Consider the following 14749-nt stretch of genomic DNA (forward strand, 5'->3'; position numbering starts at 1 on the left):
GATGGCAGCCCCCATGAATCACCAACATTTGCCTGTTCTTTTAAAACAGGGTGGGTAAGAGATTATATTACCTATCTATTCTAATTAACATAACTAATGTAACTTGATGACAGTATGTTTGTTTAGGCTGAAGTTCCCCTTTAAGATTCCCTCTTGTCCAGTGAGTTTAGGCCTCCCTTGGTTGTCCAAACACAATCCAGTGATTGATTGGCAGTCTAAGCAACTAGTTGAATGGTCATCTTTCTGTTCCAAAATGTTTTTAAAAATCTCCCTTTGCTTGCTGTTGATTTGGGTCCAGGAAAAATTCCAAGTGAATATCAAGAATTCTACGATGTGTTTTCTCCACAGGCTGCTGATAAATTCCATCCACATAAGCCTTATGACTGTGCAATTGATTTGCTTCCTGGTACTATGCCACCTCGTGGTCGTTTATATAATCTCTCTGGACCTGAAGACAAGGCTATGAGAGATTATGTAAAGGAAAACTTAGAGAAAGGCTTTATTAGACTTTCTTCTTCTCCAGCTGGAGCTGGTTTCTTTTTTGTGGAGAAGAAAGATGGTGGGTTGAGACCTTGCATCGATTACCGAGGCATTAATAAGATCACGATAAAAAACAGATAACTCCTTCCTCTCATTGATGATTTATTTACACAGGTAGCTGGTGCTACAGGCTTTTCTAAACTTTATTTTAGAGGGGCCTATAATTTAATCAGGATCAGACAGGGAGATGAATGGAAGACAGCCTTTAACACCAATGATGGGCATTATGAATATTTAGTGATGCCCTTTGGGTTATGTAACCTTCCGGCTGTCTTCCAAAATTTTGTGAATGACGTATTCCTTGATTTCTTAGGTAAATTTGTTGTGGTATACTTGGATGATATTTTGATTTTCTCTCCATCACTGTCTAGTCATCGTACTCATGTTAAATTGGTCTTGCAGAAATTAAGGGAAAACTGTTTATATGCGAAGTTATAAAAGTGTCCTTCTTCGGTTATGTAATTTCTGTGTCTGGTTTAGCTATGGATTCCAGCAAATTGTCAGCAGTCCTCAATTGGCCTCAGCCCCATGATTTAATGTCTTTGCAGATTTTTTTTAGGTTTTCTAATTTTTATAGGAAATGTATTAAGAATTTTTCCTCCACAGTGGCTCCACTCATTGATCTTACCAAGAAAGGAGCTGATCCCTCAGTCTGAGATATTTCTGCTGTTCAGTCTTTCAATGATTTGGAAAAAAGATTTCAGTTCCGCTCCTGTATTGGTACATCCATACGTTCAGAAAGCTCCTCCTTGATCGGTATTTGTGGCTCTACATCTCCGATTACAGGTATTGAAACAGTTGCATGATAGTAAGACTGCAGGTCATCCAGGTGAGAAAAAAAAACACTTGAGTTACTTAAACGTTTAGTATGGTGGCTTTCATTAAACAATGATACCATTGCCTTTGTCAAAGCATGCTCAGTCTGTGCCTGTAACAAATCTTTGCAGAACTCTCTTCAGGGATTTCTTCAACCTCTGCCTATTCCTGAAAACCATGGACTCATATTGTGATGGACTTCGTTGGAGATTTACCGGTTTCTCAGTGAAACACTACTATTCTTGTAATAGTTGATAGGTTCAGCAAAATTTGTCATTTTGTGCCTCTACCTAAACTTCCCTCTGCTAAGGAATTAGCTCATTTTTTTTTATTGATAACGTGTTCAGATTGCATGGGATTTCTGAAAATGTTGTATCTGATTGAGGAGTACAATTTGTTTCCCGATTTTGGCGTGCATTCTGTTCTCGCCTTGGAATATCGGTGTCTCTTTCTTCTGGGTTTCACCCACAGATCAATGGCCAGACAGAAAAAAACGAAACAATCTCTGGAACATTATTTGAAGTGTTTCGTAGCAAACTTTCAGGAAAGTTGGTCTGAGTATTTATCGTTTGCAGAGTTTGCTATGAATAATTTAATCAATAGTTTTACCAAGATGTCTCAGTTTCAAATAGTTTTCAGCCTGAACCCAAGATTTTGCTCTCTCTCTGGACCACCCTCCGATCTTCCCACTCTTGATGATTGGGTTAATCATTTTCCTGTGGTCTGGAAACAAGTTCAGGAAAATCTTGAGGACACTGTTGGCCGACAAAAAAATTTGCGGATTGGCACCGTTCTTCTGAATCAGAATTTTCTCCAGGGGATCTAGTTTGGGTGTCCACTCGCAATATCTCTCCGGCAGCCTTCAACTAAGTTATGACCTAAAGTTATTGGGCCATATCCAGTTTTAGAAAGAATAAACAAGGTTACTTATAGAGTCAAGTTGCCTCCTTCTATAAGAGGAGCTAATTCTTTCCATGTCTCCCTGTTAAAATCTGCAGCCAATGTCGAGCCGTCTAATTCTCCACCTTCTCCAGTTGAGATCAATGGAGAATTGGAATACGAGATAGAGAAAATACTAGATTCTCGTACTGTCAGAAATTCCCTTCAGTTTCTTATTGATTGGAAAGGGTATGGGTCCTGAGGAGAGATCTTGGGTTCCGGCTAAGCAGATGCATGCCACTCATTTGATAGAGGAATTTTATTCCAGGTTTCCAGATAAACCTAGTTTGGAGTGTATGGAGAGCACTCCTCAAGGGGAGGGGGGAGGGGGGGGGAATAATGTCAGCAACTTAATTCCGGGATCCCGCAATGCATCCATTGCCACGGAGACCCGACCGGCTCCCTCCTCCAATCCAGTGGTTGCTTTGAGTGTGCGTGTCTATAGCAACCAGGACCCGCACACAGCCTTAGGTGATGTTGCAGGGCTTGCGCATTCCGGAAAGCCTCTGCCCTATGCCCTCAGACGCCGGAATGTTAGTGGCAGCTGAAATGAGTAGTCAGCTGACACTCAGGTAGAATTGTGAACTTGTGTCAGCTGACATGGGTAGTCAGCTGACACCTAGGCTGTTTTATGAACTTTCGTCAGCTGATTTGTTGTCAGCTGACACTCGGATTCCTTGTGCTGATTGGATGCTGTGATATGTAGCCGGCCACTGATTGGTTGCATGCCCGTATTTAAAATTTGCTGTGACACTTTGATGTTGCCCATACTAGCTTTGGCTTTGTGCTTTTGCTGGGTGTGATTATTTGAATTGGATTATTCGTGTATCGACCCTCTGCCTGGAATCAGACTACTCTCTGTTTGCCGCCTGTACTGACCCTCTGCCTGGAATCTGACCACTCTCTGTCTGCCGCCTGCATCGACCTTGGATTGCCTGACCTTGATATTGCCTGCTCCTAGTGTACCTCAAAACTTCCGTTATTACGTGTATGACCTCGGCTTGTTACTGGACTTTTGCTATCTCCTGTTAGGCTCTGGTGAGTTACATAGTTCAATCTACGTTGAGCTCCTATAGCTTGCACCTACAAGGCCTGGGTGTAACAGAAGTCGGGCAGGTGTTGCTCTTCACTTCCCATTCAAGCGGGGACGCGCCACATAGGGTGAAGAAGGTGGTGGTAGATTGGGGCATAGGAGCTGAGCTGTGAGCATTTTTTTCATTTCGCCCTATTATTGTCCAGATACTCATTAATGACAATTGACACTCCATACTGTAATTTTAAATTCTAAACTAGACTCTACAATATCATGACATGTAAATATATTTAACTTTTCGTTGGTTGGTCAGGAATGATATACAGTGTTGCCCAGAATTATCCATACCCCTGGCAAATTTTGACTTAAAGTTACATTTATTCAACCAGTAAGTATTTTTTTTGACGGGAAATGACATAGGTGTCTCCCAAAAGATATTAAGACGATGTACAAGAGGTATTATTGTAGAAAAAAAAAATTCTAAGCTTTTATTTACATTTGAGCAAAAATTGTCCAGTCCAAAATTATTCATACCCTTCTTAATAATCAATAGAAAAGCCTTTATTGGCTATTACAACAATCAAATGCTTACTATAATTGCAGACCAGCTTTTTGCATGTCTCCACATGTATTTTTGCCCATTCATCTTTAGCAATGAGCTCCAAATCTTTCAGGTTGGAGGGTCTTCTTGCCATCATCCTGATCTTTAGCTCCCTCCAAAGATTATCATTTGGATTAAAGTCAGACTGGGCCACTCCAAAATGTTAATATTGTTGTCTACTAACCATTTCTTCACCACTTTTGCTGTGTGTTTTGGGTCATAGTCATGCTGAAATGTCCACTGGTGCCCAAGGCCAAGTTTCTTTGCAGACTGCCAGATGCTGTCGTTGAGAATCCTCATGTACTGCTCTTTTTTCTCATGTACTGCTCTTTTTCATGGTGATGTTTACTGTGAATAGGTTCCCTGGTCCATTAGCTGAAAAACACTCCCAAAGCATTAGGCTCCCACCACCATGTTTGACAGTGGGGATGGTGTTCTTTAGGTTGAAGGCTTCTCCTTTTTTTACGCCAAATGCAGGAAACATCATAGTGACCAAACAATTCATTTTTTTGTTTCATCTGACCATAACACAGAAGACCAGAAGTCTTCTTCTTAGTCCAAATGTGCATTTGCAAAGGCCAAGTGAGTTTTTGTGTGCCTTATCTGGAGAAGTGGAGCCCTCCTTGGTCTGCATCCGTGGAACCCAGCAGAGTGCAGTGTCTGTTGGATTGTCTGCCTTGAGACATTGCCACCAGCAGAGCCCAAATTCACCAGGATGGCCTTAATGGTGACCCTTGGATTCTTTTTCACTTTAAGTTAAAATTTGCCAAGGGTATGAATAAATTATTGGCAGCACTGTAACTACCTTGAGATATATCTTAATTAATAATAAGATCAGCTCTAAGCAACAAATTGTCGAAAGCTTCCATATCCCTTCTTACTGTTTTTTTGTTGGCACAACAGCTGTTTCATTACATTTCAGCCCTTTCCAAGACTGGTCAGGGACTCAGTACTACCTTATTTGAGATGCAGTGGTTGACTGAACTCGTTTGTAAGGGCACACTCTCTTTCCTTTACTTAGCCTTCAATGCTGCTTCGCAAAGGTTTCAAGCGTCCATTCCAGGTTGCGTTGGAAGGAGACTGTTGCATTGAACTAGATCCCGAGCAATGGCAACAATGTCTAGACACGCTTTCTAAAGGTAGTCTTCAAATAACAAATATGAAGGTGTCCTTACGTCTCCTTCACCTATTGTACCTAGTCCCTGAAAGGTTACACCAAATTTATCCAGAGAAGTCTGAAAATTGCTTTCAGGGTTACAAGACCACAGGCTCTGTGTTTCATATATGGTGGTTGTGCCTTATTGTGTCCAGGTTATGGAGCAGGGTCACTAAACGAATAAAGAAAATCTTGTTGCCTCACCTTAGGCGTAACCCGGCTGTTTGCCTTAGGCTTACAGCTGGATCACTTAGCTCACGCCAAGCACAAGCTAATTAAATTTATTGTGAACGCCGCAAAAACATACATTGCTTTGCGATGGTTGCAAGAGTCTTTATCATACTCTGTTCTTAGGAGGATCAACAACACCATATTAAATGAAAAAAATTGCAGTAAACTTAATATATCTTAACCAACATTTTGTAATAGTCTGGCAGTCTTGGATTCAGAATGTATCCTCTTGAGGCACCCAATGTGTCCTCTCACAATTCTGATATAACTGAATGGACCATCTTTTCGATCCTGACTGCAGTATTATTTTTCTTGTGTATTGACCAATATCCAAGTCTCTGTTTTTGATTTTGTTTAAAAGTGCTTTGATGTTGAACTTGGTAACTTATTTTATTCTACGCAATGCTACGTGTTTACTAGACTCTTTACTTTGTGTCAGCTTTTGAAGTTGTAATTACTATCATGTGATTTGCGGCCGTAAGGCCTTACGCTACTGCTCCCATCTTTACTTGTTTTGTAATGGCTACCTAATAAAAATATATTTTGAAACTAAACATATTCAGCCTTCCTAGTAAATTCCCCTGACAACTAACCTGTGTCTGCACTATGATATTTCCTTTGCTTTAAGAATACATTTCTGAAACCTTTCTGATAGAAAGGTGTATGAACAGATGTTTCCCTCACAATCAGACCAAGCTTTTTAGAACATTGCTAAATTTCATTACACTAGGAGTGGCGGCTTTAGAAATATCCTTTAAACTGCATGGTCTTAATGCTCTAAACTATTAAGATACATAACTTTGATATTTAAAGATCTGGCATTGGGGGGCGTGGCTATGCACGCAGTCTGAGCAGACGCTAACCTTCAGAGCTCCCGTCTGACCCTCTCCTAACCGGCTCTAAATCCTGTCTTTTTACCGGCTTCGAGCACTTAAAAGCCGGCGGAACTATCCCTGTTACCGGTGGAGGGATTATGACGAAGGGGGCGACTGGAGAGGACCCGCCGGAGAAGGAAACCAAACCAGGCAAGTCACGAGGCATCCAGACCTGCGCCATCTTGCCTGCAGCCCGAGTGAAGGCCACACAGACCCCAGCACCAATGGCGGCGGAAGAACAGCCGGATCTCACATAACTCATGGCTGCTATAACAGCGTGCAAAGACCTGATTAGCTTCACAGGGGACACCCTAGGTACAAAAATCGACTACCTGCAGTCCCAGATGACGACGCTCCGTTAAGATGTCTCCACTATCCGTGAAAGAGTCACGCAAACTGAACGAAGAATAAGCGACCTCGAGGACTCCTCCGCCATCGCCTCAACAACCTCGGCCGAACTGGTACGTAAAGTTAAAAGCTTGGAAGAAAGGGTTGAGGACTCCGAGAATAGGAACAGAAGTAGTAATGCCTGCATCATGGGCCTCCCGGAGGGAAGCGAAGGGGACAACCTGGTAACTTTCATTACGGCCTTACTTACACGCTTAATGCCTCACGCGAACTTCTCTACATGCTTCGTAGTGGAGAGGGCACACCGCATCCCATCTAAGCCTCTCCATCCTGGCTCTCCTGCACGTCCCTTTATCTTTAAGTTACTAAACTTCCAGGACCGAGACACGGTCCTCCGAGAGGCCAGAAGACTCCAGGGCATAACATATAAGAACACCCGACTGATGTTCTTCCCGGATTTCTCCCCGGAGACCCAGAAAAAGAGGAAGACCTTTGAGAACATTAAATATCGTCTGCGTACCAAAGGCCTACCCTACGCCATGCTCTTTCCAGCACGCCTGAGAGTTCAGGATGGAATAACGCTACGCTTCTTTCAGTCGCCTGATGCCGCCACCGCTTGGCTAGATACTCTTCAAGGTTGAAGATTTCATCTGCTGGTCTTCTTCCTAATCGGCGGACTCTTGCCCCCCCTCAAATCCTACTAACTTGCAGGATCACAGTGAGTACCTTGACATTCCCATTACAACAAACTAACTCGAGTGCGGCACGGTACTTTTCCAGGCTCCCGACTTTGTCACAGGAGAATACTCTCCCTTAGTTGCTTTCACCATAGGGTTATGTGATCTTATCCTCCCTGAATCAGAACTTATACATGGAATACTCCCTTCCCTTGTTAGAGTTTTGCCCTGATCTTTACAAGACATTGCCTCCGGATCTTCTGTTTAACAGCAACGGTTTTGGGACTTGCATATCTGTTTAACCGCACCTAATACAGCTCATACCTAGCCGCTCTGGGCTCGGTCTTCTAATAACACACGCCAGTTGCAGACTTTCTGTGTACCCTGCAGGGGAAATCCTCCTGCATCGGCAAAATTACTGTAGGAGAGGGGATGGTTGGGGTTCCCCCTCGCTGTTCAAGTTACTAACCACAGTACATTGCTAGTGGATTGCTTAGCCACTACAGTTTGTTAGGTTTAGGGATTAAGCTTCAGCTAGTTTTAGGGTTGAGGCAGGGTGGGTTAGGGTGTAAGGACATGAAGACTCGGACCTGGCCTTCATGGGGTGTAAATAGGTTGTATTGTTTATATGTAACTGTATTGTCTTTACTGCAGCAGCTCAAAGTACCCTGGGATTTCCCGCCCCGCTCTTATACTCCTGTGTCTGAGATATTGCGATATCATGCTATAACACGCTTCTCTTTCTATCACTAATACCAAGGTAATTCTCTGGAATGTCAGAGGTCTTAATTGACAAAATTAAGAGAGCTCTGGCATTTACTTATTTACACGATTATCAACCTGACATAGCTGTCCTTCTGGAGACCCACCTGACGGGCAGCAGAGTCCTGTCACTAAAAAAGCCCTATATATCTGCTTACTATTCCTCAACCTTTTCTAATTATGCAAGAGGTGTGTCAATCCTTATTCACAAGAAATGCCCTTTTCAACTACTAGATCTAAAAATAGAAACATTCGGCAGGTATGCTATAATACATGCCAACATCCACAGCTCTGAGGTGAATTTAGTAGGTCTATACTTACCTCCTCCTGCTGATATCCAACTCCTACGAGACATAGATTGCACTAATAAGTGGCCCGGTGGCAGGACTCGGCTGTGCGGAGACTTTAATATGGTGATCTCCTCCCAGAAGGACAAACTGATACCCTCCAATAAAGACTCGAATATTTAAACATTGGGTTGACTCCTCAGGCTTGGTAGATATATGGAAAGATACCGTTCTATTAACGGTTTTACATGTCACTCTACCTCATATCAAACCCTCTCCAGAATAGACATGTTCTTTACTTCTCCGGACTTGGCCCCTGGGGTGGCTGGTCTCAGGCTCCTCCCTCGGGGGGTCTCGGACCACGCCCCCCTGGAGCTAACTCTCAAGATTGGGGGTCCAGCGACCCGTCCAGTGTGGAAACTATCACCTATCTGGCTGAATAATCCGTTTGTTGAGGAAGTCACTACAAAGCCTATTGCCCATTACTGGCAAGACAACGAAAAGACAACTGAACCACAAGTGGTGTGGGATGCATACAAGGTAAGAGGCTCCTTTACTTCTGGCATAAAATACGCTAGAGATCAGACTAGAATGCTTCTTTCAAATGCAGAAGCTGCGGCTAAAGCTGCAGAGGATAACTACATCAGTAAGCAAACTCCAGAATCCTACTCTGAATGGCAGACAGCTCTTTCCGCACTTACAACCAAGCAATCTAACGTGACCCAGTCTAATCTTAAACTTCAGAGAATTCGTTTGACGAGCAAGGAGATAATACTGGTCGCTTGCTTGCCCGCCTTATAGGCCAGGAAAGATTTATCCCACATATCTCTGTGATTATTGACCGAAACAATACCCCTACCTATGATGCTCAAACAATTAATCAGGTTTTTAGGGACTACTATTCGGCCTTGTATGCATCCTCAGTCCACTATACTGACTCCATGATGTCTGATTATTTGAATGGTATCCATTTTTCCATGCTTACTCCCTCTGAGAGGGAATATCTTGAGGGGGACATCTCCAGAGAGGAACTAGACATTGCGTTAGACCTTATGCCTACTAATAAATCACCAGGCACGGATGGGCCTCCCACCTGAATTTTTCAAAAAACATCGTAGTGACTTAGTTCCCTGCCTACTAAATCTTTTCCATCTTCCTCAGAATGACAAACCACTACCAAAATCGATGGCAGAGGCACTTATAGTAATAATCCCCAAGCCAGGGAAAGACCCTACTAGCTGTTCATCGTACAGGCCAATCTCCCTTCTGAACACAGATTACAAATTACTAGCCAAAATACTATCTATTAGAGTTAACAAAGTCCTCCCGTCTTTAATTCATCCTGATCAATCAGGATTTGTCCCGGGAAAGGGAACCGATATCAACATTCGTCGATTAATGACCAACCTTAGTATCAAACATGACAACTCAGGAACTAGGGCAATCGCTTCCCTAGACGCTGAAAAAGCGTTTGATTCAGTAGAATGGAAATACCTCATAGAGACGCTTCGCCGGTTTGGTTTTGGGCCCAAATTTCTGAAATAGATTCAAGCGCTGTACTACCTACCAGTAGCTAGGGTTAAAACTGGTCTCCAGACCTCAGAGACTTTTCCCCTGGTAAGAGGGACGAGGCAGGGCTGCCCCCTGTCTCCCTCCTTCTTCGCACTGGCACTAGAGCCCCTGGCTATCAAAATTAGAGCGGACAATGCAATCAAAGGCCTACAAATAGGAGAGTTACACGAAAAGATTTCGTTATATGCAGATGACCTGCTATTGTACCTCAATGATCCGGGTCCCTCTCTGGAGATGTCCCTCAGGGTTATCCAGGAATTTGGCCTTTTTTCTGGCCTCAGAATAAACTGTTACAAATCCCTGATCCTTCCAATTGACCCTGCGACCCCCCCCCTCCCCCCCTCCCCCCCCTCCCCCCCCCCCCCCGGTAGACAATCTCAATTACTATGGGTATCTGAAATAAAATATCTTTGAATTAAGTTCACTACAAACGTTTTGGACTTCCCAAAACTTAATGTGGAACCTGCTATGGAGCTACTTAAAGACAAATGTAAGGCGTGGCGGAACCTCCCTCTCACTCTATTAGGCAGGTCTAACGCCATCAAAATGAACCTTCTTCCCAAATTCAATTATATATTCCGCAATTCTCCTGTTGTAATCAAAAATCAAACTTTCAAAGATATAGACTCCTCTATTACCTCGTGCCTCTGGGATGCAAAAACTCCCAAAATAGCACTAAAAACCCTCCAGCTACCTAAAGAAGCAGGGGGGATTAGTCTCCCGGTTTTTAAATTCTACTACTGGGCAGCCATTTTAGTGACTGCCCGTTGGTGGTTCTCCCGCTCATCAGATAACCCGGCCACAGCCATCGAGGCGGCAGTTATGGGTTCTTATACGGCTCTGGCTAGCCTCCCATATAGGGGAATTAAATGCTCCAAAAAATTAACGCCATCTATGAAGACAGTAATTTCCGTCTGGGAATCGGTTAAGAAATTCCAGTGTCCTCCTGGACAGGTATCCCCATACCTCCCTTTGTGGAACAATACATCCCTTCCTAATTTTCTCTCAATCCCTGATCCCTCCATTTGGGCAGATAGTGGGATCTACAGACTTAAGGATATTGTGGAAGACAACCAATTAATGCCCTTCGACTAACTCAAATCCCAATACCAACTCACAAACAAATATTTCTTTAGATACCTGCAGCTCCGCCACGCCTTCCAAACTCAATTTTCTTCCAATGACACCCCTTTCACGGCCTCTAATTTTCCTATAGAAACCAAAGCAGCCCTTAAAGACCTTCCCAAAGCTCTTTCATCGCTGTACAAAACAATCCTCCCGGTTACTATTCCATCTATGTCAAAACTTTATGATAAATGGAAAGCTGATATCCCAGATCTGGAACTTTCAGATTGGGAAGAAGCTTTACAATACACTTATGCTTCATGCATCTCAGCCAGAAATAAGATGATAGCCCTCAAGTTACTACACAGGGCGTATCTCACCCCAGCCAAACTACACTGTTTTAACCCACAAACCTCTAGTTCCTGCAATAGATGTGGACAGCAAGACGCTGGCTTCTTACACATCATGTGGAGCTGCCCACACCTCTCAATATACTGGACAGAAATTGAGAAATGGATCCTTAAGCTATTCCCAAGAGCTTCCATTCCTCGTCTTCCCAAGTACTATCTTCTCTGTGTCATAAACACTTAAATCTTGGCAGCCCCCAAGCAGCTCTTATTTCGCAACCTGTTATTTTATGCCAAAAAGCTAATTACTCTACATTGGAATCAGCCTAGCCAACCTAAGGTGTCGGGAATGGGTCTCCTATATAACTAAAGAAGTCCGCACTCTCAAGGAGGTCTATGAAAGGGGAGGGGCTAATAAAAAATTTGAAAAAATCTGGTTCCGCTAGCTAGATGCAACTGATTTAGACCTCAGTTAAGTAAATAGCAGAATCCAGGGTATCTGTGATTCTCAGCTACTAAATCCTAGACAATATCCTGATTGGGGGGGTATCTTTGTTCTGCTGCAGCTGTTTAACTGTGTTATTTGTTTCTGTAATTGTTCAGGCTGACTGTTCCGACCTGTGTTGTACATTAAAATGTAAAACTCAATAAATTTTGACTTAAAAAAAAAAAAGATCTGGCATTAATTCAGGGTTCCTTAGCTCATCCTTGAACAAAGACAGACACCAGGGTTAGTCTGCTCTAGCTGACCAACCTTCCAAATCACATCAGGGAGTGGCAGGATCTTTAAAACCCGAGAGAGAGATCCAGCTAGTGTGACAATATATTGGGATTCAAAACACAATTTTAATGGGAGTCATACAAAAAAAAAACAACACTCTTATTTTATGGCTGATTAATTATTCAAGGCTAAACTTAATTTCTATGATGCAGGGACAGTTGGACCTCTGGGGACTGAAAGTTTGAAATCCATTTGTAAATAGTGTCATTTTAAGAGCCATTTCGCCATTTTTCGATTTTCCACATTTCCAAAATATAGCTTGCCCCTTAAAGATCACCTCATTTATAAAGGGGCAATTTGATTTTTATCAGTGGTGATCAGTGATTTCATCATCTGTTACAAAGTCCAAATCTTGAACACTTGCAAAATCTGCATTAGTTTTGACAGCCTATTTAACCACTTCGCATCCAGACCTGGTTTTCCCCTTATTGACCAGAGCAGTTTTGACACTTTAGCGGTGTCCCCTTTTAATCAGCAATAACTTCATCTGTACTCGTGCCACTTAAATTATCTATATATCTTTTTTTCAAGACAAACTAAGCTTTCATTGGGGGTATTTGTTACAAAGTAAAATGTTCCTCTCTATGCATTTTAATGGGAAAAAGTGGGAACATTTTTAAAAAATGCATTGTTTCTCAATTTTGACCAATTCCTGTTTGGAAATAAAAAGTGCGATTGACATAAAAACTGTGCCGCCACTTAAAGTCGCCCCAGTATAGATATCCAGATGTGTCCCCAGTATCACCGCCTCCCCCAGTATAGTCAGATGTGTCCCCAATATCAGCCCCCCTAGCATAGCCACATGTGTCTCCTGCTTTTGACAGCCCCAGAATAGATTGACAGACGCACCCCCAGGAATAGTGCCCCTCTTTATAGCCATATGTGTCCCCGGATCAGGATTAACCCCATTATGGCCAGATGTACCCCCAGGATTAGTGCTGCCCCCCCATTATAGCCAAATGTGCCCCCAGTATATGATTACTGCCCCCCCCCAGTTGCTCAGATGCACCAAATTAGTAACCCCGCCCCTCCCCTTAGTCAATTAGATGCCCCCCAACAAATATGTAACCCCCCCTTTTATTTATGCTACCCCCACCCCCCAGGATCGATAGCCAGATGCCTTCCCCCCCATGAGGCAGCCCCCTCCGTGCAGAAATCCTAAAAAAAAATCCAACAGCAAGCAGCCTCACTCACCTACCTTGTTCCTGCGACTGTCCTGAAGCTGATCCTCTGTTCTCCGCTCTGCAGTCAGCCGCATATTGCCGGTAACCCGGGTCCCGGCTTGATGACGTCATCAAGCCGGGACCCGGGTCACTGGCAATACGCGGCTGAATGCAGAGCGGTGATCGGAGGATCAGGCTTCAGGATCGTCGCAGGAACAAGGTAGGTGAGTGAGGCTGCTTGCTGGATGATTTTTTTTAACTATTTGTGCGCCGAGGGGGACAGATGAAGGATAGCTGCAGTTCACTACTGCAGCGATCATTCATGGGAGGGGGTGGACTAATTGGCCAAAAGGGAACATGTTCCCTTCCACCAATTAGTATTGCAGCTGACAGTGCCGGAGGGTGCGCTCTGAAGCGCATCCGACCGTGCACAGCAGGGCTGCAGCCAGGTCAGTATATCTACGTCGCTGTGGCTTGGAGGGTGCCACAGCTGACGTAGATATACTGTAGTGGTGGGGAAAGTGGTTAAAGCAATTTAGCGGCTTCCATATAACTTGGGTTTTTCATGCGCGTTAGTGTCCAGGAAAAAAATTTGCCTGTGTAATATCAATGCAACTTTAAAATGGCATTGCTGTGAATTATGTTTTGTAAAGAGATATGCCAGTGGCTAGGATTTATTGAGCTTCCCGGCTTCCTCAGCCTTACTGTGCATGAAATAAAAGTTACTTTGCAACTGCAAATGGATGTGAGCTGAATTTATCTTTGGTTCTTGGGATGTGTCCCTCTACAACAGAAGTGCTCCTCTGAATTATTCACATGAGAAAGCAAAGATAGGCTGGAATGGGACTCTAACCCAAAACTATGTACAGAATGAATTCAGCCGCCAATAAGGATATAAAAATACTGTATGAACTGAGACTTCACGTATCATGATGCTGCTGATTATATTACATCTACATTTACATTCCATTTTTTCACCATTTCTTGGATTTAAGGATACGGGTTTCCTTTATGATGACATCACGTGTTGCCTGGTGGAAAACCATTTGGTAAAATACATATAAGATTTGGCACACAAACTCATCATCTTCTTGTTGAGCTGTAACACAAAAAGTACATATGAACTAGTAACCCTCGTATCTATTATTTTGCACACACAAGATGAATAAAGAATACAGATTATTTTACAATGTGACGGAATGAATTAAGGACCACACAAACCACACCACACCAAAAAATTCAGTAATGATGTTTACATTTGTCAGGTTTTGGACCAGCTCATCTCCTCATGGGGGGCTCTCAAGGTTTTCTTTATTTTCCAAAGCACTAAGTTAATTGCAATTGCTCCATCCAACTGCCAAAACAGTGTGCAGCGAGCAGGGATGCTGGCTAGCATATTTGTATAAATCCTTTTCAGGGAGTGTCTTAATAAAGGCCATGCTGAGAATCCCCCATGAGGAGATAAGCTAGTCCAAAACCTGTCGGTTCTGTCAGATTTCTACTACCTACTGTAAGTGCCAGCAACATGGGAGAAAGGTAATTTATAGCTCATTATT

The 14749-nt window shown here is 43.2% G+C and overlaps 1 protein-coding gene across 1 annotated transcript in view; it reads right to left on the bottom strand.

The window, feature by feature from the left end:
- KIFAP3 (kinesin associated protein 3) overlaps nt 1–14749 on the bottom strand; it is a 185914-nt gene that overhangs the window by 14704 nt on the left and 156461 nt on the right. Inside the window, exon 16 of the mRNA XM_068240179.1 lies at nt 14194–14292. Within this exon, the coding sequence (XP_068096280.1) occupies nt 14194–14292 (99 nt within the window). The remainder of the gene's footprint in view (nt 1–14193; nt 14293–14749) is intronic.

The sequence above is a fragment of the Hyperolius riggenbachi genome, chromosome 6, assembly GCF_040937935.1.
Source record: "Hyperolius riggenbachi isolate aHypRig1 chromosome 6, aHypRig1.pri, whole genome shotgun sequence".
Lineage (NCBI taxonomy): Eukaryota > Metazoa > Chordata > Amphibia > Anura > Hyperoliidae > Hyperolius > Hyperolius riggenbachi.